At 42.3% G+C, this 27,500-nt stretch overlaps 3 protein-coding genes across 5 annotated transcripts; 2 read left to right on the top strand and 1 right to left on the bottom strand.

Moving 5' to 3' along the window:
* Positions 1-5,241: 5,241 nt before the first annotated feature.
* On the top strand, positions 5,242-12,150 carry LOC126981118 (60S ribosomal protein L35-like). Its single transcript, XM_050831831.1, has 4 exons — positions 5,242-5,373; positions 7,343-7,479; positions 8,474-8,555; positions 11,975-12,150. Exons 1-4 carry the CDS (start codon positions 5,371-5,373, stop codon positions 12,122-12,124), a joined length of 372 nt encoding a protein of 123 aa, XP_050687788.1. The 5' UTR covers positions 5,242-5,370; the 3' UTR covers positions 12,125-12,150.
* Positions 12,151-12,289: 139 nt separating this feature from the next.
* Positions 12,290-21,695, top strand: LOC126981116 (meiotic nuclear division protein 1 homolog). Of its 3 annotated transcripts, none has more exons than XM_050831830.1 (6): positions 12,290-12,649; positions 18,070-18,199; positions 18,513-18,649; positions 19,340-19,445; positions 19,886-20,032; positions 20,851-21,695. In XM_050831830.1, the coding sequence occupies exons 2-6, from the start codon at positions 18,110-18,112 to the stop codon at positions 20,983-20,985; spliced, it is 615 nt and encodes a 204-aa protein (XP_050687787.1). In that variant the 5' UTR covers positions 12,290-12,649; positions 18,070-18,109; the 3' UTR covers positions 20,986-21,695. The 3 variants fall into 3 exon arrangements, with proteins under 3 accessions (XP_050687787.1, XP_050687786.1, XP_050687785.1); XM_050831829.1 differs by lacking the exon at positions 12,290-12,649 and adding an exon at positions 13,567-13,688; XM_050831828.1 differs by lacking the exon at positions 12,290-12,649 and adding an exon at positions 17,377-17,491.
* Positions 21,696-21,838: 143 nt separating this feature from the next.
* Positions 21,839-26,730, bottom strand: LOC126981113 (uncharacterized). Its single transcript, XM_050831824.1, has 5 exons — positions 26,624-26,730; positions 25,136-25,291; positions 23,442-24,358; positions 22,879-22,925; positions 21,839-22,390 (listed from the first exon to the last, which is right to left on the bottom strand). Exons 1-5 carry the CDS (start codon positions 26,627-26,629, stop codon positions 22,245-22,247), a joined length of 1,272 nt encoding a protein of 423 aa, XP_050687781.1. The 5' UTR covers positions 26,630-26,730; the 3' UTR covers positions 21,839-22,244.
* Positions 26,731-27,500: the final 770 nt, after the last annotated feature.

Consider the following 27,500-nt stretch of genomic DNA (forward strand, 5'->3'; position numbering starts at 1 on the left):
CTACCTCTACGAAAGCCTTGTCAGACTATCACTAGGCTCATAAACTACCCCCCATTGATAAACTACCCCTGGAATACTAAACAAAGCCTCAAACGAAATCACTAGGCTCATAAAACTACCACCATGGAAATACTACTAACACAACCTCTACCAAAGCCTTGCCAAACCATCAATAGGCTCATAAAACTACCCCCATTGAAATACTACTAACACAACCTCTACCAAAGCCTTGCCAAACCATCACTAGGCTCATAAAACTACCCCCATTGAAATACTACTAACACAACCTCTACGAAAGCCTTCCCAAACTATCACTAGGCTCATAAAACTACCCCCATTGAAATACTACTAACACAACCTCTACGAAAGCCTTCCCAAACTATCACTTGGCTCATAAAACTACCCCCATGGAAATACTACTAACACAACCTCTACGAAAGCCCTATCAAAAACGAGTGTGTAGGCCCCGAAAGGCTTATGACATAGGCTTTTCAAAGACCATCGGGAAACTTGAGCTAATCTTTTTTTTTTATAGGAGCAGCGGTTATCTTTTTTTTCTTTTTTTGCCCTTCAGCTGCTTCCTTCACTGCAAAAAAATGGGGATAGCTTAAGTTAGGATAAGGTTAGATTAGCTCACATTCCTGCAGCAGCAAAAATTTCCAGATTCTTTTTTTCCCATGATAAGAACATTTTTTGGCGAGGTCATCACGCAGCGCTGAATACATATACCCTGAGAGAGAGTGTGTGTGTGTGTGTGTGTGTGTGTGTGTGTGTGTGTGTGTGTGTGGAGGGGGGGAGGGGTGTAGGTGTGGGTGTGGGGGATGTGGGTGGGGGTGTGGACGGGGGGAGAGGGAAGGGAAGGAAATGGAAGAGAAGGGAAGGGGAAGAAAGGAAAAGGAATGAAAGGGAAGGGAAGGAAAGGAATGGGAAGGAAAGGGAAGGGAAGAGAAGGGAAGGGAAGGGAAGGGAAAGAAATGAAAGGAAAGGGAAGGGAAGGGAAGGGAAAGGATAGGAAATAAAGGGAAGGGAAGAGAAAGGAATGGAATGAAAGGAGAGAAAAGTAGAGAGAAGGGAAAGAGAGAAAGGGGAAGGGAGAGAGAGGGAAGGGAAGGGAAGGGAAGGGAGGAGGAGGGAAGGGAAGGGAAGGGGAGAGAGGATGCAGGAAGGATACAGAAGACTTTATACATAATATTCAGAATTATGAGACAGACAGACAGACAGACAGACAGACAGACAGGCACACAGATAGACAGACAGACAGACAGAGATACACACACACACACACACACACACACACACACACACACACACACACACACACACACACACACACACACACACACACACACACACACAGACTTGAAAATATAAAAGGATGAAAGAAGTTGAAAAGAAGGAACGTTGCCTCAAAAGAAAAGTTGTGAAGAAGAGGAAAAAGATGAAAAAGATGAAAAAAAGAGTGCAGATTCTTAGAACACCCCAGTTGAAAGTTTAGAACGAAGGAAGAGCTTATAAAGAACAGCGCAGAGAGTCTTACAACGCCACTGAAAAAAAGTATGGAAGAAACTGACCTAGTGTAAGAATATCATAGAGTCTTACACCAACATAGCAAGAGTTTAAAGGGAAGGAAGAGCTGGTCAAGACTAACGTACAGAGTCTTATAACAACACAGCAAGCGAGGAGAGAAGAAAGGAAAGACTTAAAAATATTAGCATTGGCTTAAAACGACAAAGGAAGGGAATTGAGAAGGAACAGGGCACAGAGAACATCACGGAGCCTTAAAACAACATAGGAAGAGTATATAGAAGAAATTAAAAGCTTGGAATGAATAGCACAGTGTCTTTTAAGAGCATAGCAAGAGAGTATAGAAAGAAGGAGCTTGTAGAGGATAACATAGAGTCTTGGAACGCCTGTGAAAGGGAATAAAGAGAAGTTAGAGCCATAGCAAGTGTTTGGAAAGAGTTTAAAAAGATGGAAAAGCTTGTATAGAGTAGCATAGAGTCTTAGAGAGTAGAGAAGGAAGGAGCTTGTAGAGGATAGCATAGAGTCTTAGAACGCCTGTGAAAGGGAATAAAGAAAAGGAAGAGCCATAGCAAGTGTTTGGAAAGAGTTTAGAAAGATGGAAAAGCTTGTACAGAGTAGCACAGAGTCTTAGAGAGTAGAGAAGGAAGGAGTTTGTAGAGGATAGCGCAGAGTCTTCGAACGCCTGTGGAAGGGAATAAAGAGAAGAAGGAGTGTTAAAAAGAGAGTCGTAGAGAGAGTTTAGGAGGATGGAAGAGCTTAAATAGAGTATCACAGAGTCTTAGAGAGTATAGAAGGAAGGAGTTTGAATAGGATAGCATAGAGTCTTAGAACGCCTGTGAAAGGGAATAAAGAGAAGAAATAGCGTATAAAAAGGAGCATAGCGTAATAGAAAGAGTTTAGGAAGATGAAAGAGCTTGTATAGAATAGCGTTCAACAACAACAACAACAACAACAACAACAACAACAACAACAACAACAAGCAGAAGGATCCTCAACCAGATAGGGTCAGATAGAGTCAGGTAGGGTCAGGTAGGGTCAGGTAGGGTCAGGTAGGGTCAGGTAGGGCGAGGTGAGGCTGAGTCGAGGCGAGATCAATGACGCGAGCTGGGCACGTCACGACAGGCGGTTCGACCAATGGCAGGGGCGGGTTCTGGTGACGTCACGGCCGGCACGGACCAATGGGCGGCCGAGGAGCATTTGACGTCAGTGTGTGTGTGTGTGTGTGTGTGTGTGTGTGTGTGTGTGAAGGGGGGGGGGGACGGGAGGTAGTGTGTGTGTGTGTGTGTGTGTGTGTGTGTGTGTGTGTTTGGGAGGGGGGGGAGGTAGTGTGTGTGTGTGTGTACGGGGGGGGAGGGGAGGTTGTGTGTGTGTGTGTGTGTGTGTGTGTGTGTGTGTGTGTGTGTATGTATACTACTACTACTACTACTACTACTACTACTACTACGCTAATAATAATAATAATAATAATAATAATAATAATAATAATAATAATAATAATAATGATAATAATAATATGACATGCTTCAGAGGATAAAGTGATGATATTAACTTCAATTATCCTTCTATATTTTTTTTACTTGCTCTTGCACTTATTAAGTTATCTATTATTTATATGTCTATTTATTTATTTATCTATATCTATCTATTAGTTAAAGTATACAAATAATTCCGTCGATGGGAAATTTATTGAGGTGGAATTTACTACGATTATCAAACTGGCATATTTATGAATGTGCTAGTATTTATTTCTTTATTTTTTTACGGGAAAGGAAGCAGCTCAAGGGCATAAAAAAAAAGTATAGAAAAAAATCCCGCTAAATACTACTCGTTTAAAAAGCTAAAAGAAGAGAGTGGCCAAAAATGAGGTCAATTTCGGGTGGAGAGGTGACCTGATACTCTTTATGGCTACACGAATGCATTTTACACACACACACACACACACACACACACACACACACACACACACACACACACACACACACACACACACACACACACATTTTTCTTATTCCTCTTTTTCTCTTTCTGCTTTTTTTCTTCTTTTACTCTTTTTTTTTCTTCTTCGCACTAACACCCTTTTTTTTCTTCTTCTTCCTCCTCCTCATCATCATCTTCTTCTTCTTCTTCTTCTTCTCATTTTCTGTGGTTGTCGGGCATGGTGGCGGTGGCAGTGGTGTCGTAGATGTCAAATTCCCCACACTGCACATCCCACCCCACACACACCATTACTCTAGATAAGGATTAAGAGAGTATATCATGTCTTAATCCCACTGTAGAACGCCTCGCCATGCACACGTTGTATACAATGCCCCGCGATAACCTGAGGAGCGGGTTTGTCTAGGATGGGAGGCCGTTGGTGGAGTTTATGAGCCGATTTCACAGTCCAATATAGTGTTTTCGTAACAGCCCGAACCAAACTATAGAATCCCATACAATCCAAAATGGTGAGGTTTTCGATGCCACACTAAATGCACAAGACTTTTCCTGTATAGTTTCATCAAATTTGTGAACTTAAATACAAACACTAGACAATTTACAAGGAAATTTCGAAGGCTCTGATATTGGTTTGGGAGCTTACTAACCCATCATGGGGAACTGTAAGACTGGCCCTGTGTTCCTATATTGTTTTCTCCGCGGTGGAAGGAACATTTGAAGGAGTAGAGTAACCCGCGTAACCCCGACACATGGTTTAATAAATACAGCCAAGCAAAATAAAGGTAAAGGCAAAGGTGGGAGCACACGCTATAACTGCGCGTGGCCTCGGTGCTCATCTCTGTTCCGTTATCCCTTTGAGCCTGTGGGGGGAGAGAACTGTAAGGAACCATTTTTTTTCCTGGGACAAAGGGCCGGTGACACAAGAACATTAGAACATAAAAACATAGGGAGACTGCAAGAGGCATAATTAATGGCCTACACAGGGCAGCTCCAGATTCCCCCCTCTACCACCTGTCATCCTCGTCCATGTAGCTATCCAGTCTACTCTTAATACAAGCTATCATCCCTGTACTCACTATGTGGTTGCTGAGTCTGTTCCATTCCCCCACCACCCTATTACTAAAACAATGCTTGCCTATTTCACTCCTAAATCTGTACTCTTCTAATTTAAATCCAGGTTACCACAGTTTACCTTCCCCAGCTATATAGGTTTCCCAAGGTACCCAATTTTCGACCAGCCCGAAAGAAAGATGAACAGCTGGGTGGACTGCACGCCGTTTCCCGACTGCCCGGGCCGGGATGCGATCACAGTCCAGCAGATTAGTATCTAGTCACGCTAACCGCTGCGCCACGGAGGTATTGAAAAATATTTATTGTTTTAGCTAGAAACGAGAGTGTGAATGGGAATATAACATATTTCCAAAGGGGGAATGCAGCGGTCCCTCCTTGCCCCCATCACCCCTTCAATCTCTGTTGTTTTTTGTTTTTTTGTTGTTTGTTTGTTTGTTTGTTAAATTTGTCACCTCAAGGTTGGGAACACTGGCTTTATAGAGCTCGTTAGGGTCAAGCAGAGTTTTCCCTCCGCGAAGGGACCGAGGAGGATGCCGACAGACTCTATTGCCCGAGTGAGTAGATAAATCTCATAGTCTGCCTTGTAATATGGTTTTCTTTAATTGGTAAATACGGTATAGGTTAAAATATGTATATTTCCTTTACACTCCTAAAGAATTGCTCCTATATGGATACTAAGAATATATTGAATCACTCAGTAACATAATTAAGAGGCTAGATTGGCCCTTGTAGTCAATATCAGCGTTATTACGGGAGGTGCGCATCCCGCCGCTCGTCTGTCCGTGTGTTTACCTCGCCGCCCGTCCCTGCCAACCTCTTCCCCGCCGCCCGCCCGACACAATGGTGAGTGCTCATCTTTGTCGCCATTTATCCGCGCCATCCCCGGGGTAGCGCCGCCTCCGTGCACCTCAGAGGCTCCCGGGGTGTTTGGACAGGGGTTACACACACACTAGGTGCCCCGGGATGTGCTGAGTGTAGGTGTATTGGGTGGTGTTGTGGACTTGTGGTGGGTGTGGGTTCGGTGTGGCGGCCTCTGGGTTGGTGTTACTGTATGTATGTGTTGTGTTGTGTTGTTACTTATGTGTTGAGTGTGCGGTATTAGCACACTAGACACTCCCAGAGGCCTAACAAGGTGGGGTTATCGTTGCAGATGTAAGTATAAATGTAAGTCGAGTGCAGTACTAACACAAGCTTACCTGTTTCACCTCAGGGCTGAAGGAGGTTGTTACAGGGGCAGGGCGTTAACATACAGGTTTTACCGTTCACCGTTGATGAGGTTTCAGGCCCTGCTCCGCAATGCCGTCACTATTAAAATGATATTACCACCGAAAAACTGCCCTCGATCCGCATGTTTATAACGTGGTAGGATTTAGTGAATAAGTGACCAGTGCTTTCTTGAAGGTAAACCATATATATATTAAATATCTATAAAATAAGGCAGTAAAATTACGGAAGTACACCCAACGGTAAATCTTAAGAATAGCGGCTCCTAGTGGGTGCGCATTTAGGGCACGGTGTGGTGGTAATTCCAGCATTTCCAGCACGTACAACGGGGTTTTGACAAGCGGACTGGCATGTTTGTCACTAGGGTGTATTATTCCGCGCAGGCCCTTCCCTTTCTTCACCCCGGAGCTCACAGTCTCATCGCCAATCGACTTAGAAGAAATCGTGAGGCCAGCGTGGAAAAATACACCCCTTGTGACGTTATCATACCTGTTTGCTTGTCAAAATCCCGTCGTACGTGTAAGGAATGTTGTAATTACCACCACACCGTGCCCTAAATGCGCACCCTCTAGGAGCCGCTATTCTTAAGATTTACTGCCTTATTTTATAAATATTTTATATATATATATGGTTTTCTTAATTATCCTAGTGTCAGTATTGATTAACCCTCTTGCGCTCTGTAAGTTCCCATTAAGTTTCTGTTCCACTCACCATGCATTTCTCAGGCCCGACCAGCCTTTTTTTGCCACCGCAATACTCTTACATTCCCAGACGTATTTTCCCCTCACAGATATATCGTACCCCAATAAATTTGGTATCAATGGCTTCGTAAAGACTTGTGCTAGAACATGCACAAATAAAAATAGAGGAAAATAAACAGTACAAACTCATTTCAAGTCTCCGTATAGAGTATTGTAGACAATAAATCCTAAATCCCAACTCATCCCCACGTGCTAGCTCGAAATTTTGTGGGTCAACTTTTTTAGCCGAATACCTTATATGTTTCAGAGCGGAATTTAGTGAGGATTCTTATGGTATCCTCTAAATCCTCATACACCTATTAGTTCCCGAGTTACACCAAGAAAACTATTTTTTCGAAATAATCTACAGAATTGATACTCTTCATCTATGCTCATTGCTCCTCATCTACACTCCTTAGAAAGGTTGCCATTAAGAAACTTATCCCAGCAAATGACGCTCCCAAATTTGACGCACTTTCACCGAAAACTTAATTTTTAATCAATTTTTTAAACTTTATGGCGCATTTTGCATTATCGTGTGCCAGGACCTTTTACCCTTGATGACTCGAACCGCGTCATCGTGCGCGAGAGGGTTAATAGTATATTCAGAACTTTGTACACTGCTGTTGCTTTGTACCTGTTTTAGATATGCTGCTGGGTGAAGTAAAACTATATTTATTTGAAAACTATGCCTATATAAGTTGAACTGCGAAGATTAGTTTAGTTCACAAATATCCTGCTATCCAGGAGAGTTGGTTATTGGGTCGTGGATGTTACAAATTGTCCTGTATTTCAGTGATCTGATTTCCTTCAATATTTTGTCCTCTACCAGTATTGTCCTCTTGCAGGTCAAGGTCAAGTGCAGTGACCTTCGCAACAAGAAGAAGGATGAGCTCCTCAAGCAGCTGGAGGAGCTCAAGCAGGAGCTGTCCGGCCTGCGCGTGGCCAAGGTGACCGGCGGAGCGGCCTCCAAGCTCTCCAAGATGTGAGTGCAGGGCAGGGGGGTGAAAGGCTTATTTTCACTGCATTGTGCCCCACCTGTGGCACTGCAGTGGCCCACTCTGGAAATACTATCAGTGCTGTCCTCTGATGATCTGTCAGACACAAGCAAGCACATTCAGACCTAATCGGCACATATGGATCTATCATGAACTAGCCAGCAATGACCAAGTGTTGTAACCTAAAGTAGATGTGATGTAGCACATTGAATTAGCAGACCTGATTGGCACATTTGGATCTGTCTTGAACTAACCTGCAATGACAGTGTTGTAGGCTAAAGTAGATAGTGATGTAGCCTGTTGAATTAGTATCATAGCCATATAAACATCACATGGTCCAAATCCCCCTGGGCTGTTTTGAACTAGTCTTGGAAAGTTATGTTTTGTTTTTACTAATATAGTAAAGTAGCAAATTAGAGAAAAGTTCCTCTTAACCAGGGCATGGGTAACACTATTGCTATCCTCATTCAACTTAATAAATTCAGCCATGGGCAGGGGTGCAGAAGCCCTCAGATTTTTATGTCATATGTAGCGATCATTGGTTAAAGCTATATTGATGTTGCTGAGAACTAAACTTTTATTTTGCTGATTATTCATTTAGGTTCAAATTTCACCAGTCAGTCAAGTGTTAAGTGTGGCAGCTATACACACTTTGCACCTCACTAGCCTCTAAATTTGCATGAACACAGTGCTCTTGAGTAAGGACTATGTTTTCCCCCCACCAATGCATGATGAGTGTTTCCCAGTGTGATGTTTTTATTGGTTATTAATCTGTGTCATTCTATCTATCAATCTCTCCTAGATGCATGATAGTATTTATTATACCTCTGTTGTATCACTAAAATGATGACAATACTTGAACCATAATGTGTACCGTGCTGGCTTGGATCGATAGGACTGAGGAGAAGGCCAGGTAGTCAGGGTGTGCTGTCCTTGAAATTCTTCCTCACTCTAACGATGATCCCGTTTCTCCCCTCCCAGCCGTGTTGTGCGCAAGTCCATCGCCCGCGTCATGATCGTCATCAACCAGAAGACTAAGGAGAACCTCAGGAAGTTCTACAAGGTAAGCATTTGCTGTTACTGAGCTTATTATGAACTTCACTTCCTTATTTCTTTAGTAGGCGTGATTTCTGTTACTATCTTTTCTTATTAACCTCTTCACTACGAGCTGTCAAATCGCGCGCCCTTCCCATATCCGAGTTGGCCGCGCGCGGCTGTTTCAAACGTGTCTAGAGAAATATGTTCAGTTCAAGGCCACTTTGTATCGCAAAGAGTCAAACTAACGTACATTGTCATATACCATTAGAAAGCTGAGGAAATTTTCTATGTGATGATAATAAGTAAAAACGAGCAGCCAAGTCAAGATGAGATACCCAGAGTGGGAAAGATATGAGTTACCCCGCCAGGAGTACATGTAGTAGAAAACGGCCCATTAGCTTATTATGGGGAGGTATACTATTTTATTTGTTACATAAATTTTGGCACTTATTTTTTTCTTTATTATGTAAGACAAATAGACAACAGAATTTTGTTTCTTTTACATTTCATAATGTATTCAGTACGAATGACTTTCCCCAAGAAAACTGAATTCGTGTATCCTGTGTAGAAAAGAGAGAGAGAGAGAGACCGTTGTCTGATATACATACATACATATACGCAGACAGGCAGGTATAGGTATATGCATTCTCTCTCTCTCTCTCTCTCTCTCTCTCTCTCTCTCAGAGGTAGAGAGGGAGAGTGATCGAGGGATCGGGAAAGGGGAGGGGAGATAAGTAATGACAAAGGCGCGCGCGGGTGTGTGGGGGGAGGGGGGAAGGTCTTATCGGTGTAAACACGGATGGTGTGTGTGTGTGTGTGAGAGAGAGAGAGAGAGAGAGAGAGAGAAATTAGTTTACCAAAAATGAACGGGATAGACGCTTTTTCTGCTGTTTGTGACCTACATCTATCAGGGAGAGGGAACGAGAGAATAGAATCAAAACATTACTTACAGATGTAGCTTTATATCTTATGCCAAATTTTGACAAAAAGTAACCGTCGTAGCTCAGTGATACAGCGTGCAACTCTGCTGTTTTACGTTGCTGCTGCCCACCCAATCTCCTTGCTGGGGATCGAACTCGAGTCTCTCCCATGCGAATTGAGCACGCTGCCCACTGAGCTACGGCGGCTACTACGTGTTTGAGTCACAGCTTCAACATATATCTTACTTCCCCCTCTCTCTCTCTCTCTCTCTCTCTCTCTCTCTCTCTCTCTCTCTCTCTCTCTCTCTCTCTCTCTCTCTCTCTCTCTTAGAGGTAGAGAGAGAGAGAGGGGGAAGGGGATGGAATGGGAGTGTGAGAGGTTAGGGGAGGGGGAGAAGTGATGACAGAGGCTGGGATCTGTGTGTGTGTGTGTGTGTGTGTATGTTTTTCGGGGCTGCCTGAGAGAGAGAGGGGGGGATGTGAACAAACACGCAACAGATTTACAGTAGCTACTAGTCCTTTACGTGATAATGTTAATTCATATAGGGTGAAAGAAATAGGATAGAAAAAACAGAGAAAGGTATGATTAGACGATGCTTCTCAAAATAATTTTACTGCAGGTGAATCCCATTATAAAATAGTCTACCATAAAGCCATGCCTTTATGGCCATTTTCTTTGGTTGTCATCTCCAGAAAATGTATGGATGGATAACCACGTTTTTATTGTGGGTGACTTACAACTGCCTGGCCGTAAATTGAAGATTCTCTCTCTCTCTCTCTCTCTCTCTCATTTCATAATAACAGAGAAAAGGAAAAAATAAAAGCAAAAACAGATGAGAGGAGCAGGGAAGGGAGGGGCGAAGAATTATTATGTTGATACATGACGTACCAAAAGTGCGAGGATGTACTGCATGGCAACTTTGTGGGCGAGATAATTCCACACTCGCAAGGATCATTTTTCCCTCACTTTATTTGTGTTATTTCGTGGTAGAAACCAAGGATATTTGACTACCAGTGGCAGAAACCGTCTGCAAAGATCCACTATGAGTGCGTGAAATTCCCTCATATTCTGACATTAGAAAAATATTTGGAGGATCGTAAAACACCGTATCATATCCGGCCATCATTCTGAAAGATCTCGTACTATACCCGAGAAGAAATAAAACACACACTGGCTGAAATGACCATGACGCAGTATACGCGTCACTCGGATATGCTACGAGAGACGAAATGACGCGTATACTGCGTCATCGGATGCAAGGGGTTAATATCTACCACTACTAATACTGCTCTTGTTTTGCTACTACTTCTGTTGATACTATATTACTATCATGTCTGCTAGATCTCACACTTTGTTCTCTGAAAAGACACCCATCATCAGCAGAATCTAGTTTTCCCTGCTTGCCCAGTCTATTTTCACATCTAATTTCATCTTATTTATCTCTGTATTCCTCAATCTTATCACTCAACGTCAACAATGGTCTTGGCCTTATATCATTAACTACTTTACCCTCTTTACAAAGCTTTCATCCATCCTGTATTTTTATAGCGTTCCTGAATCACCTCAGTACACCAAATCTCATTCATTCCATCACCTAACTCACACAAGCTACATCTTTTGCTCTCACATCCATAGTATTACATTTGCCTTTTGATCATCACAGCATCTTTTTATTTTTTTTTTTATTTTTTTTTCCCCACAACATTCATGCCATTTCCATATTTCTCTGTTTTTTTTACCTGCATATCTAATATCTGCATTTGAACATAGATTGCTGCGGCCCTTTGCTTCCTGCTTGTTCAGTGCAGGAGTTTCATACTTACCGTATTTGTTAGCTATGGAATATTTTAATGCAAACCTTAAACTTTTAACAAGCAAGGTCAGTCTTTGCTGCAGCTGTTCTTGTTCCTCCTTCCAAATTGGTTTACTACTTCTGTTTGTGTTCTTAAAGTATAACAAATAGATATTAAATTATTTCTATGCATAACAAGAGTGTGAGATCAATTTGAATGTTGTAGCTCTTGGCTCCTTCCTTTCTGCTGTAACACATTTTCTGTCATCCCAGGGAACCCTCCAGAGTCCCTTATTTCTCAATTAAAGGAGTTAGCCCTCATGAAGGTGTCTATGTCACAACCACCATTTCTGCCTCTCAAGCACCAGCTGTCATTTCCATCAAATCCATTCTGGAATGTGAAGCTTATTTGAGACCTCTCTTTCGAACAGCCAAAACAGCCAGTGTAGGATGAAGCATACAGTGTAGGTAAATGAATGGTTTGTTTTGTTAGACAGGCATGTCCCATCTTAATACTGAGGCACACTCCTTTGTGTTGTACAAGGAGTATTGTTTGTCATTCAGAACTAATATGAGGTTGCTATAAATCTGTAAGCTGTCTCCAAGGGAAAAGCTGCCTTGAAGAATCCACAACTAATGTTACTGTTGAGGCCTCTATAGTATGAGCATTTGCCTTTGCCAGGGTTCAGTGTTTCCAAACCATCCTAACCACCTCCCTTGTGTTCCCCCAGAACAAGAAGTTCAAGCCCCTGGACCTGCGCCCCAAGAAGACCCGATCCATCCGCCGTGGCCCGACCCGCCGGGAGCTGCAGATCATGACCTGCAAGGAGTCCAAGAGGAAGTGGAACTTCCCCATGAGGAAATATGCTGTCAAGGCCTAAATAAATATTTGATTGTAGAAACAGAATTTAAAACTAAACCCTCTGTCCTTATTTGGCTATTAAGTGTGCACACTGCAGGGACAAACATTTCTGTGACTACTTTGAGAAAATTTCAAGGCAAATGTGTGTAAGGGCAGTTAAGTGGAGAAACAAATTCCTTGTTTAAAACAATGCATCTTTGAAGAAATTTCTTGTTCAATACAATGCATCTTGGGCTTCTTCATCCAGGAAAAGAATCTATTTTTTTTTTCCCCTGAAGTAGTGCATGTAAAGTTGCTAACATCCTGGATTTTATTTTTTATGGTGTAATTAAATTGAAAAATTCTAAACAGGCCACCAGCAATGTGAGTGCTTACGAAAGGTTTGACCCAGTTGCTCGGTCACCTGGAGAAGGGGAAGGTGACAGACTGGAGGGCAGGGAGGTGATGAAAGGGGCAATGAGTGATTACTTCGGGTTTGGTGCTCCACTCGTGACCAAGAGGTTGGGAGTTCAAGCCCAGCTCACTGTAGCTTTGACTGTGAAAGGTAATGCTCTCTTATAACCCTTGTTTAGCCATTCTCTCTCTCTCTCTCTCTCTCTCTCTCTCTCTCTCTCTCTCAGGTATATGAGGTATGAGAGAGAGAAAGCGAGGAATGCCAATGCAACGTCTCTATAACATGAGCCAGTGTTTTTATCAAGGGACCATGAACAAAATGAGACCCAATAATTTACACGGCTTAGAAAGAATTCGGAAGCACTGGTAGATTAAACACCCATGTCATCCTTCCTCCAAAGTTGACATCAATTCACCTGTCATTACTATTATTTGCCTTGTCGAATGCGTTCTTCAGATAAATATAAAAATGGCAGTAATTGATGTCATTGTTTAGGCACTTGATAAGAGATATAAGGAAGCAGAGAGAGGGAGGAGGAGGAGAAAGAAAGAGGTCAGATTCGTATGTTTTGAATGTCCTTTAGCTTTACGGTCATTAGCTATATTATTGTATTTTCATAGTTATTAATTTGTAGTTCGTTCGTGGGTAAAATCACTAATAAGCGTTGCGGAGATACAAAGCTTGGCGGGGAAGCGAGAGTTTGGCGCCATTTCCCGTTGGTTCTTTGGAATATTCGTCTATTTTTAATCCCCTTTAGCTTTACGGTTACTAGCTATATCATCGTGTTTTCATAGTCATTTTTTTTATTCGTAGTTCGTTCCAGCGTAAAATTATTAATAAGCATGACAGACATTCAAAGCTTGGCGGGGAAGCGAGAGTTGGCGCCATTCCCGGTTGGTTCTTCTCTGGAATATTCGTCTATTATTTCAATGTCCTTTAGTTTTACGGTTACTAGCTATTTCATCGTGTTTTCATAGTCATTTATTTGTAGTTCCTTCCCGCGTAAGCTCATTAATAAGCGTTGCGGAGATACAAAGCTTGGCAGGGCCGGGGAAGCGAGGGTTTGGCGCCATTCCCGGTGTGACCACTGGAAGCAGACGTACGGCAAGACGCTCCTCACTGTGGCGCCATTTATTCATCACTAAAAGGCCCTTCCCGGTTACTATGGCACCAGAAAAACTTAATTAAGGTAAGGCGATGGCTGTGGGGGCGAAGTGGTCACGTTTCTACTCATGCTCATCCCTATACTGTCCAAGCCCCTTATGCAAGAGTTAACCAGCATCTTCACTCTTTCATCCCTCACGCTGGTAAACTCTGGAACAATCTTCCTTCATCTATATTTCCTCCTGCCTACGACTTGAACTCTTTTAAGTGGAGGGTATCAGGACACCTCTCCTCCCGTATTTGATCTTCCTTTCGTCCACCTCTTTTGTTTTACTTTAGGAGCAGCGAGTAGCGGGCTTTTTTTTTATTATTGTTTTCTTTTTTGTGTGCCCTTGAGCTGCCTCCTCTTGTAAAAAAAAATTAAAAAATAAAAAAAAAATAAGGCTGGATAGTGTGTTACGAGGGCGAACTTAACTATTCCGGTGAGGACCAACTTGCAGGATGCTTAAAATCTTGCCTCTAGGAGCTTACCAGGACCGTTTTTGGTGTTATTTATAAGGTGAGAAAGTGCTAGAAGTTATTGTTTCGTCGCTGGTTAAACGATATATTGGTTGTATTAATTGCGCGACAATATCTCGCTGCCCACCATACACGTTCATTAACCTTCAGACCTCCCGGAATACTACATTAAAATGAGTAAAAATTTAAACTAGCCTCCCGGAAAGCCATAGTGAATTATAAGACTTAAAACAATCGTGAAAAGAACCTTCATATATGTCTACAATATCTCGCTGCCCGCCATACATGTTCTTTAACCTTCAGACCTCCCGGAATACTACATTAAAGTGAGTAAAAATTTAAACTAGCCTCCCGGAAAGCCATAGTGAATTATAAGGCTTAAAACAATCGTGAAAAGAACCTTCATATGTCTGTACGGTATCTCGCTCCCCGCCATACACGTTCATTAACCTTCAGACCTCCCGGAATACTACATTAAAGTGAGTAAAAATTTAAACTAGACTGCTGGGAGTTTTGGCGCCAACGTGTCCTCTCCGCGGCCTCCTCACGCTATGGCAGGCTTCGCTGATACTCCATTCTTCTTGCATTTACGAGCTTTCCAGGGCCGTGTGCTGTGTTATATAAGGCGAGACAGTGTCAGGAGATATTATTTCATTAGTGGAGATACGATAAAGCTGCGTTACGGTGCTGTGGTGAGGGAGACGGGACACAACCACCGATTAATATCTGGTACCCATTCACTGCTGGGTAGACAGGGGCGTAGGGTTTTTAGCAATGACAAACTAGTGTAGCTTCTACCATGGGCAAGGGTTGATTATAAGATTAATATACTTTTTCAAATGCTGCATAGACAATGGAGAAGGTCTAGTCATCAAAGTTTTGTCCGTCTTTTAATTGGTTTAGCAATGAGGGTTTATTTTATATATTGAAGTTTCTACCATAAAATGAGTAAGGGTTGACTTATAAGATTGATTAACTTTTTCAAATGCGCTGTATGGACGATGGGAAGAGTTCTTGTAACTAAAGGTTGGGCTTCCCTTAAGGAGTTAGTTCAGCATATTGACAGTTCTGAAGCTTCTACCACGAGCAAGAGTTGGTTTAGATGAAGTCTTCAAACACTGCATAGACGATGAGAATAGGTCTTGTAATCTCAGTTTTGTCCATCTTTAATAAGGTTAGCATAGACAATAGTGAAGCTTCTACCATCAATGAGCAAGGGTTGATTTATAAGATTGATGTATACTTATTCAAACGCTGTAGAGACAATGGGAAGAGGTCTTGTATTTTCAAGTTTACAGTCGACAATGATAAATTAGTGAAAGTCTGGCCATCGTTCAAGAGCTCGGTTTTAGATGATTTAGCAATGACAAACTACTATACATTTCAGCGGCAGACAAACGCTGTTTTTCGCAAATATCTCCTAAACGAATCTTTGGATCAGTATGATATTTCAGCACACTACCTATAATACCCGGACCTAATTTATGGCTAACCTACCACATTACTATATGTCTTATGTGACGAGTTTACTTGTGAAAAATAACACAAACCCGACGAGTCATGTTGACGCATTCGAAGGAAAGTGTGCCCCCCCCCCTGCACCCTCCCAAACTATTCCTAGCCACAACTACTCCCCCTTCTCGCTCTCGTTATCCCTCCTCTTCTCCCCCTAACTTCTCGCCTCCCTCATCACTCTTGTGTCCCTCCCTATTTCTCCCATCACTGTATTATATATTAGAATGTTATGTACGTGTATATGTATAGATAGTATGATTATTAACTAAGAGCATGGTACAGTTCCATGGAGGCAAGACGTATTTCACGTTGATAATTACTGTACAACAGCATGTTTACATACATATAGTATGTAGAAGGTCCATGTTTGCAGTCCTTATGGTCACCCAAGTGAACACGATGTACTGGCATTACCTGTGGTCTGGACCTTCTAGGAAAAGTTATTACTGTTATTACATACTGTGTAGTACATATTCATCATAAAATGTCAACTTGGTCCAGCTAATTAAATGTTATTTTGTTGACTTGTCTCTTTCATATTTATATTTTGCCAAAATTATAAACCGCATATATTTTTCTCCATCTATACATATGGTTATCATGCGTAATACGTAGTCATTACTATATACATATGTACATCGTGTATTATTGTAAATACGATTACATACATTCCACTACTTATTAAGTGGAAGCAATATGAAAAAAGTATGTAATTATATATATATATATATATATATATATATATATATATATATATATATATATATATATATATATATATATATATATATATATATAATGATAGTGTAGTCTGCTTAAGTCATAGCCTCGGGCTGGGGAAGGGGGATGGTGTGAGTAGGGGGGTGAAGAGGGCAACCAGGAGGGGGATACTGCGATATTGGAGTAGGGAAGGAGTGGTCTTTGGGTTGTTCGGGGCGTTGGTGGAGGGGCTAGAGGAGTACCCCACACTCGTCCGATTCTGTTTAACACCTTAGATATGATGACTGGATTAGGCTTAATATCACTCAGTAAGCTCCTAACATAACACATATTGCAACATGGTATATTAGCCATAAATTAGGTCCGGGTGTTAAAGGCAGTGTGTTGAAATATCATACTGATCCAATGATTCGTTTAGGAGATATTTGCGAAAAACAGCGTTTGTCCGCCGCTGAAATGTATAGTAGTGAAGCTTCTACTGTGAGCAAAGGTCGATTTATAAGATTGATTTACTCTCTCTCTCTCTCTCTCTCTCTCTCTCTCTCTCTCTCTCTCTCTCTTGTGCAACCACCCATCATTATAATTATTTGCCTTGTTGAATATATGCGCCCTTCAGATAAATAGAAATGGTTGTATTATATGTAATTAATTGTTTAGGAACTTAATTGATAGGAGAGAACGATCGAGAGAGGATGAGAGAGAGATGAATTAAGGAAGAGGAGAGGGAGGAAGGAGTAAAAGAGAGGAAGGGGAGGATATAGAAGAGGAAGGATAGGAGAGGAGTCAAATTATTAACCATGCAGAATATCGTACTCATCACATTGTACTTTCCGGCTCAGTTCCATAATTATTGCAAGAGAACACTGCTAATAATTACCGATTTTAACCCTAACTTTAATATCACATCGTTATTTGCGTGGATACAACAGTTTGGGGGCTGAAAATAAGGAATACGCTGCCATAAGTACGACAATCTGGCAAGGCAGGGAGATCTCTTGCTCTTGCTGTACAGGTGACCCGTTGGAGAGTCAGGCTGTAAACACGGATTTGAGTGGACGTGCTTTGGATGGAATTATTTTTTACCTTTTTTACTGTTTCCAAGCGTTGCCATGAATTACCTGGCCGCCGTGTGAGGTAATTAAACTAAAGTGATGATTGTGTCGGTTTGTGTTGAGGTAATAGGCTTAATTAAGTGCCTAAGAGAGAGAGAGAGATGGAGGGAGTGACTGTCAACACGAGTATGCCATTATTAATCATTTTTTCCCCTCAATTTAGAGGTCATTATATTATACCTGTGTCATTCTCTCTCTCTCTCTCTCTCTCTCTCTCTCTCTCTCTCTCTCTCTCTCTCTCTCTCTCTCTCTCTCTCTCTCTCTCTCTCTCTCTCTCTCTCTCTCTCTCTCTCTCTCTCTCTCTCTCTCTCTCCTTCCTCTTTTCCTTCTCTTCCCTTCCTCTCTCCATTCAAGTGCCATTATTCCCTCTCTTCCTCCTTCTCTCTCTCTCTCTCTCTCTCTCTCTCTCTCTCTCTCTCTCTCTCTCTCTCTCTCTCTCTCTTCCTCCTCCTCTCTCCCTCTCTTCCTTTCCTCCTCCTCCCTCTTTCTTCTTTCAAGTGCTTTTATTCCCCTCTCTTACTCCTTCTCTCTCCCTCTCTATTTAGTAGTTTACGCCCAATTCGGCAGCTGTCTAACACACTTTCATTATTTCATTAACAGGCATTTAAGTTGAGTTACATCTCCGGAAAAAAGAGAAAAGATGTCGCGCCGGAAAGGTCTGAGCCATGAGGAGAAGAGGCAGAAGATGATGGAGCTGTTCTACGAGAGGAAAGACTTTTTCCAACTAAGGGTAACAACTAACTCACTAGTCTGACATATCTCTGTACTCACGCATGAAACAGATTAGCCATTAGCTTTGTACTGCCATTAATAACATTCGGGAACAAGATATATGCCTGTCAGTTAATGATCATTGTCTATTCACCAACCAATTCAAGAGGAGATGTATCAAGACACCTCTCCTCCCAAAACTGACCTCTCTCTTGGCCACTCCTCTGACCTTTTTCAGATAGGGGCAGTGTCTAATGGGATTTTTTTTCTCATTATTACATTTTTTTGCCCCTGAGCTGCTTCCTTTACTGTACAAAAAATTGTGCTTCCAGGAGTTGGAGAAGCTGGGCCCCAAGGAGAAGGGTGTCATATCCCAGGCCGTGAAGGATGTGGTGCAGTCCCTTGTAGACGATGGCATGGTGGACACAGAGAAGATAGGAACCTCCGTCTACTTCTGGGCATTCCCGAGGTAGTTGCAGTAGTAGTAGTAGGAAGTAAGAGAGGCAGTCACAGTAAAGGATGGAGAAGGATAGGAAAAAAGGGGAAACTAAGCAACACAAAAGTACCTAGTTCATGATGACTAAAACAGTTTAAAAATACAGTGAAATATATTTTACTCTTGGGTAGCAGTACTTTCATGAACTTCAAACTTCAGCATCAGTTTATATTCTTGCCTATAATTATCTATCCATGAGTTTAAAGCAAAAGTCAGCACCCACCTGACCTCTTAACTCAATAGGAATTGTTTTTTTGACCCCCCCCCCCTTTTTTATTATTATTATTATTACTTACCTGTCACTGTCTTCTTTATTTTTCACATCTATGTCTGCTCATCAAGGGGATTCTGTTTGGACACTATGTATATTTCATCAAGCAGTTTTGAGGAACACTGCCACCATCTGTAACACTTCTGGGCCGTATTCTTAAACACTTCATCGCCCAAGCACACACACATTTGACCAGGCTTTCATTTCGTAGGCATTCTGTGCATTTCCAGGGATAGTTTTATAACCCTGGTGGTAGTTTGACCCTTCCGCTGTACCATGAACGTGAAAAGACACCCATGCAAACCTGATTAACCTCCTCTTCGGCCTTTGGAAATAGTTGATGTGCAGGGCGGAAGTGTCTAAAAATACCGACCTCTTTCTTTCCCTTGCAGCAAAGCGACGAACATACGGAAACGCAAGCTGGACGACCTGACTTCCCGGATCAGTGACGTGGACAAGAGGCTCAAGACTTCCCAGAGCAAAGTGGAGCAAGCAAAGGTATTTAGTTCTGTTTTCATGACCATCTGTTTATATTCATTAGCTATTAAGAATTACAAGACCAGAAGAGCTAGTTTTATTTTTATTTTTTTCTGCTTTTTCTTCTTCTCCCCTTTCTTCTTTTTCCATTTCTTTTTCTTCTCCCTCTTCTTCTTCTGGTTCTTTTTCTCTTCCTTCTTCTTCTTCTCCCTCTACTCCTTCATTATTTGTTTCTTCTACATCTACTTCCTCTTCTTTTTCTTCTTTTCTTTCTTTTCCTCTTCTTCTTTTTCTCATTTAGCATCCTCAACAATTTCCCTTATGAGCTTGGGCAGGCTACGAGACTCTGCCACTTTTGATGATTATACATTCTCTCATCCCTGATATTTATTTTATGTGTTTCAGGTTTGGGAAGAGTTTGCCAGTCAACTGTAATGCTAATGTGTGGTTGTCTCCCGAAGGTGGGGCGGGAGGAGGGTGAGGAGCGCAGCGAGACCCTGAGGCGTCTGAAGGAGCTGGAGGAGAAAAAGGAAAGCCTGGGCAAGGAGATCCAGAAGTACAGGGACAGCGACCCGGAGGTGCTTGCCACCATGAAGGAGAGCACCAAGGTAGGGGACACACACACACACACACACACACACACACACACACACACACACACACACAGACAAATACAGATACGGAGACGGGACCACACGAGCGTAAGCCCAGGCCCTGTAAAACTACAACTATGTAAATATAACTAGGTAAATACACACACTTCTTTGTGTCTGCTCTTCAAGTTTTCTCTCAGTTTTCAGTTAGTTATCCATTATGTATTTGCCTCATATCTCTGGTTTTCAATTTGTTTTCAGTTAGTTTTGCAATAAGTATTTGCCGCATCTCTTATTCAATTAGTTTTTCCTTCCCAAGCTCTGTCTAATATATATCCATTTACAATAACCTGTTTGATATCCACAATGAAAATTTCCCTCTTTCTAAAGTTTACGTTGACTCAGCACTGCCAGAATAGCAAAATGTTGTATGTTCTGGGGTTGTAGCTACACCCACAGGGAAATCTTATGGGGAACATTTACTAGGGAATATTTTTATGGGAGAATTCTTGTGGAAGAGGGTTAACCTGTCCACTGCGATTGACACGGATTTGGCTTTCACTGGTAGCCTGGTAACATATACTCCCAGGTCTTTCTCTGCCTCTGTGGTGGATAGTGGAGTGTTTCCCATGTGGTATTGCTATACTGGATATCCCCTTCCAAGGTGCAGGACTTTACATTTTTCTTCCTTGAATTGTAGCAGCCACTTTTTGATCCATTCCTGTAGCTTGGTGAGGTTTATTTGTAGGAAATCCACAGTCAATGGGTTCAGGCTGTGAGCTTCTGTCTGTTCTAGCTCAAAGGCACCTCTAACATTCATCTTCTTCCCCCAGGTGGCCCAGGCTGCTGTGAACCGCTGGACGGACAACATTTTCTCCATCAAGAGTTGGTGCAAGAACAAGTTTTTCATCGAGGAGGAAGTCCTGAACAAACAGTTTGACATCCCTGAGGACCTGGACTACATCTAGGTACTGTTGTGTGTGATGGTGCTGCCGCTGTGCCTTGGTGCTGCGTGCTGTGATGTGTCTTGTCTTTGACACAGCAATACAGATACCCTTACTTTGGGGGCATGAGGTTTTGTAATGGATAAGGAGTAACTATTTTGCACCTTATATGTTACTTGACTCACCACATGAATTTCTTATAGTTTTTTTTCAAATCTTCCAACAGTACATATAGATTCCATTGTTGTGCCTTGGTTTTCACACAGCAATACATTTTTTTTTTTTTTTTTTTTTTGGGGGGGGGGGGTGGGGTGTTGTAGTGGATAAGGAATAATTACATATACATTTTATATGAATGCTTGTAAATTTCCTCAAATCTTCCAACATTACAAATAGATTCCATTGTCTAGTCTCCCTTCCTCCATTCTTTCTCATTCCTGCATCACAAACCTAAAATTAAAGAGAAATAAACATCTAATTATCCTTTCACTCCATATCCATCTCCCTCCTTTCCTTCCTTCCTTCCTTTACTTCTTCAATTCCTGTCTCTGCTCCTGTGCTATGAAATATTTGGGCAATTCGTACACTGACTTACCAACACAACTTAATCTTTGAAAGTCTAAAATGACCAAAGAAAGATTAGCTTGTATTGAAAGGGCTAACATCCTTTTGTGGGCTGATGGAGGGAGTCAGGGATGTGAATGCAGGAAGATTATTCAACTTAAAATGCAAACTTTTCTAGTTTTATTTTACCCTGAGAGAGGTGACGCAAATTTTCTTGGCTCACCAGACCATGTATTTACACTAAGCTTTTTTTTTTTTTTCCACAAGCAGTTAAGACATGCATCTGTTCACTGTCTTTATTTTGTTCACTTTTTCACTTAGTATTATATGTTCTTAAACTTACAAGTTAGTCTGGCCAAGTACAATGAAGGAGTAGTAAGAAGGATAGTTTCTCTTCTCATTAACCTTTTTTCATCGCAGCCACAATCATTTATTTATATGTATACCTTCTCAAACATGGTCTTTAGATGGATCAGCAACAAGGATTAACAACAAGAACTATACCATTAAAATCACACACATTTGATACACTCTAAATGCAAGCTTGGAAATACATGTCTAACTTATCGTTATTTATATTCGCTGTCTAAACTGTGAGGAAGGAAGGAAGTAGGGAAGAAGTGAAGGGTCAAGAGTAGTATTAACAGTTCTACATGGTGGCAAAGCTTACATTAAAGGAGACTAACAAAACAAGTATTCACCATGTCCATCGCGCGAGCCTAACACGTGTTGATGGGCGGGTCGAGGACGGGCTGCACACAGTTGTAGGTGACGGTGAGGGTGGGGCTGCCCTGCGTCACGGTGCCGGTGATGACGGTGGAGGTGACGGTGGTGGTGATGAGGGTCAGGAGGCGGGCTTGAACTCCTGTAGGGGCGGAAGGGATGGAAGGAAATTGAGTGTGGTGGAAAAGGAGGGGAAGGGAAGGAAAAGGAAAAGGAAGAGAAGGTAAGGAATATGAGAGGAGGTTATTCTTCTTCATCTTTGGTTGAATGTGAATGTTGATAGGTATGGTAGTAGCGATAGTAGTAGTAGTGGTAGTAGTAGTAGTAGTAGTAGTAGTAGCAGACATCAGGTATGGAGGCAAAGACTTACAAAATCTTCTACTCTTATTATTATTATTATTATTATTATTATTAAGATCCCTAAAATAGCATCAAGGGAAAGCAAAATATATAAACTGTAATAAATAAAATCAACTAACTAATTAAATAAATGAACAATTAGACAAATAAACAAGACTGAACAAAAGCAATTAACCAATCAACTACACAAAAACATCAACTGAATAAAAAATAATCAAACACTAAATAAATAAACAGATTCTACTAAACCCAATCAACTCTCCTCCTCACCTTCCTCAAAGCAGCGCCGGTGGACCCTCTGCCCGCCCTCTGTCTCCCTGTATGGTTGGGGGAAAAGAATACACTAGTTAAAAGTAGTAGTCATAGTAGTAGTAGTAGCAGTAGTCACAGTAGTAGTAGTAGTAATAGAAAAAGAAGGAGAAGAATGAGGAAAGGGAGGAGGAGAATAGGGGAAAAAAGTACAGCAATAATTCTTCCGTATATAAATAATAATGATTTTTTTTATCGCTTCACTACTACTACTGCTATCATTATTTATTTATTTATTCTTGTTGTTACTGATGTAGTTGTTGTTGTTGTTCTGGGCAAAGCCAAAATCTGACAAAGGTGTGTAAATCTTGAGGTAGGAAAGTTCATGAATTTATATATATTTCATTAACCTGTATTACTAATGATGATGATGATGAGGATAATAATGATAGTGACTTAATTATTGCTACTGCTGCTGCTCATAACAACACTAACAACAACAGCAACAACACACATCATCCTTGAAAGACTAAAGATTTCCACACAGCACTAATTTGACGCAACACAGATTCCAAACCACTTACAAGGTGACGGCCGAGGCAGGGATGATGAAGTCTCCGTCCTGGGGCATCTCCTCTTTAGCAGGGGTGGCTGCTGGGGCTGGGGATGGGAGGGAGGCTGGGGGAGGGGTAGGGGAAGGGAGGGAAGCTGGGGAAGGAGATGGGGAGAGAGGATAGGAAGGAGGGGATGGAGGTGAAGGAGGGAGAGCTTGTAGGGAGCGTGGAGCAAGGGGGAGAGAAGGAGGAGGAGAAGGAGGGGAGGCTGGGGAGGGGGGTGAAGGAAGGAGAGGAGAGAAGGATGCTGGAGGAAGAGGAGAGGGAGAGAAGGATGCTGGAGATGGGGCTGAAGGAGGAAGAGGAGAGGGAAAGGAGAAGGAAGCTGGAGGAAGAGGAGAAGAAGCAGAGAAAGAAGTTGGAAGAGGAGGAGGAGCAGCAGAGAAAGAAGAAGCAGGAGAGAGAAGAGTCCGTGCAATAGCTTCACTGAGTATCGGAGAGGAGGAGGAGGAAGACAGAAGAAGACCAGAAGAAGAAGGAGGCAGAGGTGCATGAGTAAAGACAGCACTCGGAGGGGTGGAAGAAGCACTGATGGTCGCAGAGGGAGAGAGCAGCCCAACTATATCTGTATCTGTTGTTCCTATTAACTCAGTGTCCATGGCTAGTGTCTCCTCAGGTATATGGGACACTGAGGGTGGGGCAGGGAGTGAGGAATCAAGAGCAGGCGCCTCGGAACCCACCCACACCTCAGGAATGGTTGGGGAGAGCGACGCTTCATGTGAGTTTTCAAGGATGGTGTTGGTAATAGGGTTGGCTAGGGTTGTGGTAAGGTGAAGGGAGGGAGTGATTTCGGTGCGATGGGTGAGATGTCTTCGAGTGGCGCATGTCGAAGTGAAGCTGACGCAGGTGGTGAACTCTGTGGCGTCTGTGGATACCGTCTCAATGACCTAGAGAGGGAGAGAAAGCATTGTTACCCCCTTGACTGCGGATATCCTACAAGAAGACATCACCAAGCTACAGGAATGGAACAAAAAGTGGTTGCTACAATTCAATGAAGAGAAATGTTAAGTCCTGCACCTTGGGAGGGGATATCCAGCATCCCAATACCACATGGGAAACACTCCACTATCCACCACAGAGGCAGAGAAAGACCTGGGAGTGTATGTTAACCAGCTACCAGTGAAGGCCAAATCTGTGCCAATCGCAGCAGATGGGTTAAGATAGGGCATAGTGGTGGTGGTAGTAGTAGTAGTAGTAGTAGTAGTTTATGACCTAGAAAGGAAGAAAAAGCATTGTTGAGATAGGGGTGGTTTAAAGAAGGAAGGGCTTGTTATAGGGACAGAAATTACATCTGAGTATTGCTTAATCAAAGAATTCAAGAGGATGACATGGAACAAAAGGGTAGAGGAGGGAGAGAGTAGGAGGAGGAAGAGGTTAAAGAGGTTGAAAAAGAGGAGGAGGAGGAGGAGGGAGAGAGAACAAAGATGAGGAGAGAAGGAAAAAGAGGAGGAGGAGGAGGATGAAGAAATATAAAGAGGAGGAGGAGGAGGAAGAGGAAAAAAGAACCAAGAAGTAGAGGAGGAGAAGAAGGAGGAAGACATAAGAAGAGGAAGAGGAGGAGAAGGAACAGGAAGAGAAATAAAGAAGTCGATATGAATTAGAAGGAAATAAATAAGAAAGAGAAAAAAACATAAGAACACACACACACACACACACACACTTACAGTCGTGGTGAGGGTCTGGGTCACGAAGGCTGGCAGACTTATATCCAGCAGGTTCTTGATATCGAAGGCGGAGAGGTCTAGCGAGGGCGGCTTGGGGTGCGTGACAGCCAGGCCGGACACCGTCACCCACACACACGCCAACACTATGACCAGCTGCTGTAAGAGAAAGCATTGTTAAGATACGGCATAGTGGTGGTAGTAGTAGCAGTTTATGAGTCATACTAGAGAGGGAGATAGGGATGGTTTAAACGAGGGAGGGGTTGTTATAGGGACAGAAATTGCATCTGAATATTGCTTAATCAGAGAATTCAAGAGGATGACATGTAACAAAGGATTAGGAGAGGAGAAAGAGGTTAAAGAGGTTGAAAAAGAGGAAGAGGGAGAGAACAAAGAGGCAATAGAGGGACAGATAATAGAGGTTGTTAACTCATGTAAGATATGTATTAGTGGGTCTGGCATACTGGGAGGCGGTGGCTGAGTGGTTAGTCTTTGGGCGCGGCGTTCAGGGGGACCCGGGTTCGCTCCCTGCCCGCCGCTACAAACAAGCTGGCAATTTTTCAGTCACCGCCGAGTGGCCACAGACTACCCACATGCTGTCCTAAAGACCACTCATCAACCCGGACTCTAGATTCTCCCTAAAAGAGGAGCTATGGTGAACTCCGTGGGGCAGCAAGAGCCAAGCAAAATGGCGCCACTTTAAACACTTGCCTGCGCCATAACAGGTTGGGACAGACCACCAGGCCCGCCAAGAAAGCCTGCCGGTGCTAGCTATAGGCAGAACGGAAAAAAAGGAAGGAGAGAGGAAACAGATGATGGAGACTATTGATTGAGATTCGTATCAATGGGTCTCTCATACGCAGTGAGTTAAGCTACGGTGTGAATATCAAGGTTTTTAAAGTAATAGGGAGCGTTTCACAAGGTTATTCATGGTTATATCAGTGAGTCTTTTGTTATAAGCGCCGAGACAGATTTATGAATATCAAGTTAGTACCCCCGACGGATTAGCAAGGAAGGGAGGGAGCGTCTCAAAAAAAAAAAAAAAAAAAAAAAGGTTGGCAAAAATATGGTACCTCAGAAGAGGTAGACTGAACCTTCCTTCCCTTCCTCTTTGCTCACATCTTTTGAATATGATTTTCAGGGTACCTCAGAAGGGGTAGACTGACCCTTCCTTCCCTTCCTCTTTGCTCACATCTTTTGAATATGATTTTAAGGGTACTTCAGAAGGGCTAGACTGACCCTTCCTTCCCTTCCTCTTTGCTCACATCTTTTGAATATGATTTTAAGGGTACTTCAGAAGGGGTAGACTGACGTACCCTTCCCTTCTCTTCCCGTCTGCAAAGGTGACATATCGTACGAGAGTTGGAAAGTAGAAAAGATAATTAAGACGTACAATATTTAAATTAAGTTTGATAAATCTTTCCTTATAAGGCCGAGACATCAACACTAGTTACACTATACGTACAAAAGTTACCTATAGAGCATAAATACCTTCATGTTGACAGCCTGGTGGTTCTGAGGTAGTGACTTCGACCAGCTGACGCCCACCCTTATATACCTTCGCTCTGGTCACGTGGGGAGAGAGAGGGGTAGGGGGAAGAAAAGATATTTGAAGGAAAGAAGGAAGAGTATGATACGGGAGAAAGGGAAGGAGAGAGAGAGAGAGAGAGAGAGAGAAGTAAAATATTTAGAGGAAAGAAGGAAAAGTATGATACGGGAGAAAGGGAAGGAGAGAGAGAGAGAGAGGGGAATAAAAGATATTGGAGGAAAGAAGGAAGAGTATGATACGGGAGAAAGGAAAGGAGAGAGAGAGAGAGGAGGGGGAAGAAAAGGTATACGAAGGAAAGAAGGAAGAGTATGATAAGGGAGAAAGGGAAGGAGAGAGAGAGAGAGAGAGATGGTCAGTTATTTTATCAGGGGAGGGAAGGGAGAGAAAGAGGGAAGAAGAGGAAAAATATGTAGGTAATAGATTTGGAGATTAGAGCGTAAACAACAACAACAACTGGTAGTAGTAGTATAGTGGTGGTGGTAGTAGTAGAAGGTAGTAGAAGTAGTAGGCCAGTAGTAGTAGCAGTAGTAGTAGTAGTAGTAATAATAATAATAATAAAAATAATAATAATAATAATAATAATAAATAATAATAATAGTAATAATAATAATAATGATAATAACAATAATTAAGTGACCATAGCAACCGTAGCTGAGAGAGAGAGAAGTAATAGTAGTGGTAGTAGTAGTAGTAGTAGTAGACGGAGGCCTAAAACTCCAAGCATATCACATCATCTCTCTCTCTCTCCACGGTATTCTCTTCATAAACCGCTTGATAAACAAATATAAATAAATTGATCTGTTATATTCACTTTAGCGA

The sequence above is a fragment of the Eriocheir sinensis genome, chromosome 46, assembly GCF_024679095.1.
Source record: "Eriocheir sinensis breed Jianghai 21 chromosome 46, ASM2467909v1, whole genome shotgun sequence".
Lineage (NCBI taxonomy): Eukaryota > Metazoa > Arthropoda > Malacostraca > Decapoda > Varunidae > Eriocheir > Eriocheir sinensis.